Source organism: Ziziphus jujuba, chromosome 8 (assembly GCF_031755915.1).
Source record: "Ziziphus jujuba cultivar Dongzao chromosome 8, ASM3175591v1".
In the NCBI taxonomy this organism is placed as follows: domain Eukaryota; kingdom Viridiplantae; phylum Streptophyta; class Magnoliopsida; order Rosales; family Rhamnaceae; genus Ziziphus; species Ziziphus jujuba.
This window is the reverse complement of record NC_083386.1, coordinates 21,121,084-21,128,030: the sequence shown is the minus strand read 5'-3', so window position 1 is coordinate 21,128,030 and position 6,947 is coordinate 21,121,084. Positions and strand designations below refer to the sequence as shown.

The 6,947-nt window shown below is 29.8% G+C and overlaps 1 protein-coding gene across 1 annotated transcript; it reads right to left on the bottom strand.

The window, feature by feature from the left end:
* Window positions 1–2,791: 2,791 nt before the first annotated feature.
* LOC107413872 (probable protein phosphatase 2C 25) lies at window positions 2,792–4,128 on the bottom strand. The gene is made up of 3 exons (XM_048470787.2): window positions 3,783–4,128; window positions 3,137–3,316; window positions 2,792–3,037 (listed from the first exon to the last, which is right to left on the bottom strand). The coding sequence occupies exons 1-3, from the start codon at window positions 4,098–4,100 to the stop codon at window positions 2,870–2,872; spliced, it is 666 nt and encodes a 221-aa protein (XP_048326744.2). The 5' UTR covers window positions 4,101–4,128; the 3' UTR covers window positions 2,792–2,869.
* Window positions 4,129–6,947: the final 2,819 nt, after the last annotated feature.

Sequence of the window (6,947 nt, the reverse complement as noted above, 5' to 3'; positions counted from 1 at the left end):
TGTTGTCAACTATTTATGCTATAGTTTTGAATATATATAATCCAAGTAGTAATATTACTACACTTTTTTTTTTTTTTTGATATTTGTAATATTAACACACGAGATCAAAAAGAACATTTCAAAACAAACATATAATTTATATAATAAAAATGAAACCGAAAATGATATTAAAGTCTAAAAAGGAAATAAAAAAAATCCGCATAACTCTGGTTACTTGCTGAGGAATATAAATTTGAAGACCATACTGTGGTGAACCCACTTAGGAAAGAAAGTTGGTGGCAAAGTTGGTAAAGAAACCTAAAAGATCTATGTTTGCATCACATGAGGTGAGAAAAACGACCACCGACGGTGGTAGCTTAGCTGAAAAAAACCACTCAGTCTTTACATTTACGAATCCAAAAGTTGAGATTCGAATCCTGACAAATCTTGTTATTGTCTCAAATGGTCTTATATCACAATGCCGCGTGACGCAGGACTACGGCCTGATGCCTATGATACGAGGAGGCATTTATTTTCTTTTAGTGAAAAAAAAAAAACAAAAAAACAAAGAAGGAGAGAAAGGCATCTCATTGGTAATGGTCAAGAATCAGGTGTAATCGTAAAACATATTGGCTTTTCCTGATTGTTCCGTACAGTCAATGTATATTCTCAAATTAGACGATTGGTTATGAGTTAGGGCCCAAAGCCTGATTCTATTTTCACCTTCTCCTTTCAATTATCAATTTGTTACTTTCCTCTTATTACCCAAAAAGAAAAGAAAAGAAAATTTACTATTTTCCTCCCTGTACTCTTATCTTTATATATAATAATATTTTACATCTAGCCTATTTATTTTTCTGTTTTTATTTCTTCAAAGGTAATGCTCTAACTGGTCCTCATTGGTTGTTACTTTTAACCAGCTACAATCTAATTGATTCATCTTTCCAAAACAAAAAAGAAAAAAGAAAAAAAGAAAATCTAATTGATTCATCAAAAAGCTACAATCCAATTGCGGCAGTCTACAGTCTGCTGTATGTGCCGTTATATGGAACTTGATCTTCTCCTGCTTCCCACTTGTGGATCCACATAGTGCCTCTCAGTTTTATTTTTATTTTGTTAACTTGATTTATCTATTTACCCAACCTTATTATAATTATTATGGCCCTCTCTACCTACACTTAGGCCTTTATGGTAAAATCCCTACACCTAAGCTTTCAAAAACGCTTTTTTATTGTGATTTTTCATATAATATTTGGATTTTAATATTTTATTTTATTTTTGTTCATTATCTTTTGCATATTTCTTTGTTATCTTGTCATTGATCTACAATATATATATAGATATAACATTAGGATGTAGAATTTCCATATATATAAATATAATATTTGTGATTATCTAATTTATATCCTTAATATCTCACTTATCTAAAATTAAACAGCACTTATGATAATATTTTTTTAGCAATTACTTAATGTTTAAATAACACTAGAATTTTCTTTTAAAAAAATTGAAAATTTTATACATTTTCTTGTTTATTTGTATTTAGTTATGTGTTACATCAACATTTTAGTTCTATAAGGAGCCAAAATATCATTAAAAAGATATAACTTAAATGTGTAAAATAATAATAATAATCATAAGATGTTGTAGGCCTATCCTACTAAATAATTTCTCACACCTTAACAATTGATCTTAATTGGATTTACACAAATTGATATAAGATAAAATTAATAAATATGTTCATGTCCAAATAAGGATCATATTCCATTATTCCTGGTTGCATAGAGATCATATTCGTGAACAAACAAAGAATAGCATACCTGTGAACATCCTATTAAATAATAAACTACAATAACTGAGTATCTCATTGTTTCCACACAAAAAAAAAAAAAAAAAAGAAAGAAAGAAAGAAAGAAAAAAAAAAAAGGAGTAATTTGCCAACGATAAATAATAATATATAACTAAGTGACTATTGGTCCTTTATTAATCCCTCGACAAGAGATGAGTACTCTAATTCAAAACTTATAAAAAGAAACAACCACAAATATAATTTATATAAGAAAAAGGAGATCAGGGCCATTGTCATAACCTAATAATTGTCCACAACTTAATTCTAAAGCTGCGAGGTTCTTTATAAAAGAAAAGGAAAAAAACATTTTCAGAAACTTAATCAATTGAAGTTCACTAGTTATTCATTTAAAATTATGCCATTTGTTGACGCATTTGGTTTTTATTTTCAATCTTTCTATTATATTGAGTGTAGTTTGTTTATTTAATTGCAAGTGGTCATAAATAGTAGTTAGATATCTTAACTATAAATTTAAAAAGAGAAAAAGAAAAAGAAAAAAACACAAAATGGAACATAATTTGAAATTTTCTTGGATTTTAGTTTTTTTTTTTCTCTTTTTTTCACATTTTAATTGATATGTTTAACAAACTCTAACAGCTCCCACTACCCAACTTTAATAGATAACTAAAATAAGTAAACTATACATAATTAATAAACAAAAACTAAATAAGTTAATATATGGCACCTATATGTTTAGTTTTAGTTTTTTATTTTTGTTTTTATTTTGTACTAAATTGTGTATAATTTGCTTATTTCAATTATTTGTTAAATTTATTAATTAACTATAAATTGAAAAAGTTAAAAATAAAACTTAAAATCACCATAATTTTAAATTGTCTTGATTTGGTGATTTCAAATTGTCTTTTATTTGATGTTTATAATTTTTTCTTAGATTTATAGCTAATTGAGAAGGCAAGTATCATTAACTAACATCAAACAACAGTTGAAATGAAGAAACCACACTTAATTTAGTTAAGAAAAACAAAAACGAAAAGTAAAAACTTAACACGTTAAAAAACGGAACAACAAATTAAAACTAATTTACCATGAAACAAAATGACCTAATTGGATTATCATCACACTTATATCATCAGTGGAGCCTCTTTTTATTGAGAGGTCAACTAGTTGTTTGCAAGCAGAAAGCACATCCGACTTATCTACATCCATGAACAAAGGTCGAGCTGCATCTACTGCCTCCTGATCACTAACCTATAAAGAGAAAATTAAAACAAGCAATTAATCAAAAAGCGTTTTGAAAACAAAATCATCTTCAATATGTAGTCCATGCATAGACACAACATTAATTACCTTGTCCCACAGACCATCAGAGCCTAAGATCAAGAACTCGCAATCCGGCTTAATTTTTAAGACTTTGGTCTCTGGTTCAGCTATCACCCATTGTTTAAGATTCCCATCTCCGATTCCTCTTGTTACAGCTAGAGATCCCTGAACTCGCCAAACACCACGGCAACAATCCACATATCCACCCTAGGCAACAAAAGCAAACATATATATATATATATATATATATTATTAGCAATTTTCTCGTCCAGAAATCCTTGGTAAAATTTTATTACCGATAATAAGCCAATCTTGTACAAATTTCTATAGGGGAATCGGGACAGGAAATTTTATTTTTTTTTGTTCGCTGGATGGACAGGAGAAAAGTTATATATATCATATGCATTTATATGCACGAATATATATTCTCATTTCCAGCTTCTTTTTTGTATATAATAATCTTTGAATTCTGTTTTATTTATACATATTTTTCACATTAACTGAATCAAGTGCATGACTTAATAATGCTTTAATTATTTGATTACCTTTATATTTTCATTTCCAAACTTTTGTTTTTTGCTTAATAATCTTTGAATTCTGTTTCATTTGTACATTCTTTTCCCATTAATTGAATCAAGTGCATGAATTAACAATGCTTTAATTATTTGATTACCAAGGTTTGAATTCTGTCCTTCTCGTCTTTTCTTGAGGGCCTATGATCTGACGTGAGAGCCTCGGCGACACCTCGTCGGCTCATGACCGCACGGCAGTCACCGGCATTGGAGATCACTAGGCTATGGTCTTGTATCAGTGCAGTGAGGCAGCATGTACCACCACTGATACCCTCTTTCAAGAAATTTTTATCCGTCATGAGATAACCATTTTTGACAGCTTCTTCAATATTTTTCTTTTCGCTTTCCCCGCTTGTCATCATCATCAATTGATCTTTTATGTTCTCATGCAAGTTCTTGGCCGCAAATTCAGCCGCCATTGGTCCGCCATGGCCATCAAATACACCAAAAAATGCCTGTAATTACAGAAATATAGTCATTATAGAAGCCCCAGAACATGCTCAATGATATTGTGTGTGTATATATATGTATATATATATTTCCCAAGCAGTTTCTACATATATACCCCCAAAATGTTTCAAAATCTCTTAATTCTGTTTTACTAATTCTATACACCTTGCTTACCACTTAAGATAAAATCTATAAAACAGTCTTATATATGAAAAAATTTCTTTTTTTTTTTATTTTTTATTTTTTTATTTTTTTTATTTTTATTTTTACCCCTTTTGATCAAGTAGTACTTTTAAAAAATTAAACAAAAGCTATGTACAAGGAACAACAAAAATTTTCTTATGCAAAATTCTAGACAAATTTTTTTTGTCTAAGATCATCCCATTAGCTAACAGGATAGTAATAGTAGGCAACTTATTTTCCAGTAATAGGATGATTCTCGACTAAAGAAAATAAATAAATAAAACAAAAAATATGTCAAAATTCTGGATAAAAGGCTCCTTGTATCGAAGAAATACTTGAATAGAGTCGGTGTGAAAATCAACAAAGGCCGAATACCGGTCCTCCATGGCACCCTTCCTCCCTTTCTTACAGTAAACTGAATATCCATTCGCCTGATCAACTTCCACGAAATCCATGGTCTCCTCAAGCTTTGGCAACTCAAACCCAAAACCTAACTGCGAAACCGGAATATGAATCCGTGCTGGTCTCTTCTTCTTTAGGAAGGTACTGGGACTCGGACCCATAAACAACCCTTATTTATTGGGATTCCTTGACGTTTTACACTGATTTGTCATAGGTGGCATTGAAGATGGTAAAGGTGATGGTTGTGAGGTTGATGATGAAGAAGAGTATGGTCTAGTTGGAGTTTGTGGAGAGCCAAGGACATGGACTCTAGGAGGAGAAGAAGAAGAAGAAGAAGGACTACTTGTCAAGGCTGAGAATATTGGAGAGTTTTGTAAGGCCCCAGAGCCAGCCATTTTCTTTCCAAACTTTCTTTCTTTTCTCTCTCTCTCTCTCTCTTTCCGTGCTTATACGTATGGTTAACGTTTGAGAAACGCAGCCACGTTGCTTCGTGTATATATATAGAGATGGGAATTGGAAAAACTGAGTATTACGATGTCGTATCAGCTAATTGACTGGTCTTTGTCCGGGTTTTGGTAGTTGGTAATATGGAATTTTCTACATCCCAGGTTACGAATGAGATCCTTTGCTAATTTTTCCCACCCGGTCGATTGTGTTCCATTTTTCTTGTACTTTTTTTTATTTAAAGAAAAAAGTTATTGTTCTAACAAGTTGTATTGTTGTTAAAACAAGTTGCATTAGTTTTTGTAATCAAAATTTTTTTTTTTTTTTGGTTGTTGAATACAAATAATTTAAATAGGAAACTGATATTTTTATACAATGCAATAGATTATTACAGTGGCTCACCCACAATGGCCTGGAGGGCGTTGATTTTTTTTTTTTTTGAATACATATAATATTTTTTTCAGGGAAAAAAGATACGTTATCTACAAATAAATATTTGGCCCTCCCAGTTAAGGTATTTTATCTTCCTAAAAAACCAATGAAGGTATTATCTTATTTATTTACATCATTATTTTATGTGAGCATTTATTGCTCTAAATTATAAACTTTATTAAGTTATATATATGATATTATTAAGATTATAGACAATTAATTTGACTAACGTATATTAGTATAATTATGTATTAAGTGATAAATATTCACATTTTTTAGTGTATTACTTTTTTAAAAAAATTAGTTACTATTTATTAGAAATTTGGTAATTCATTTGCATTTGTTTGGTTTCATTTTTTTTTTTTGTTTGATAAATTTTTTTTCTTATTTAATGACTTTATTAGAGTATTTACAAAAATTGATTTTTTTTTTTTTTGAGGAAACTCGGCTAAATAAATACATTCAACATTGTTACTTGTATTTTAATAATAATAATAAATAAATAAAAAAAGAACTCGCACGATATCAAAGAAAAAAAAATCCATATTTTTTTTTTAATAGTCAAACGTATTCTAAATCTAACCAATAATTACTTTATGCTATTAAATATTTAACCTACTAATAAAAAGCTCAAAATGCACCTTGATACCTTTATATTCACTAAATTTTAACTTAGGGCTTCTAAAAAAAATTTTAACATTTAATACTCTTTATTATCAAAAATCGTCAAATTTTAATTTTTAGCATTAAAAATTGGTCATGTGAGTAGATTTATTTTTCTAATTTTCCTTTTAATTATTGGAATTATTTTAAGAAAAAAATAATAATAAAACACAAAAAAATCAGACCACACCTTTTTATACTTCTTCTTCTCCTTTCTTCTTTGTTGAATCCAACCATTCTATCGAACTTTAAAAGTAATTTTTGAATTTGTAAACTTTAAAAACTTTACTTTTGTTATATATTCAAGCCTAAGCAACCCAACCAAAATGCTCCACTTTTCTACCACACTCGTCGAAAAAGCAACCACAGTTGGAGAGTGAGAGATTTAGAAATTTCTTTACAAAGTGAGAAGTTGAAGAGATTTTAATTTTAATCTTAAGTTAAGGCAGAGAGAAATTTGAGGGATTTGATTTTCAATGTTGGTCCAACCCCTACGTCCCCTAAACACACCCAGATTAGAACCTTGCCTACTCTCAAATGGATCCCAGCCACCCCAATTGTAAAAATTGTAACGACCCAGTACCACCCGCATCAAGATATTGTCCTTTTTGGCCCATGGTTCATTCCCTCTCTCCCCCCTGGCCTTAAGATTTTGTCAAAACGCATCTTAATGGTTAGAGGTCCCACCTTTT

What these genes read in the sequence shown, in the direction of transcription:
- LOC107413872 (XM_048470787.2), bottom strand. Translation starts at nt 4,100, where the DNA reads ATGGCGGCTGAATTTGCGGCCAAGAACTTGCATGAGAACATAAAAGAT. An exon ending in AGGACAGAATTCAAACCTTG is followed by an intron (nt 3,317 to 3,782) that starts GTAATCAAATAA and finishes TTTGTTGCCTAG; the next exon opens with GGTGGATATGTGGATTGTTG. An exon ending in CTGATGGTCTGTGGGACAAG is followed by an intron (nt 3,038 to 3,136) that starts GTAATTAATGTT and finishes TTCTCTTTATAG; the next exon opens with GTTAGTGATCAGGAGGCAGT.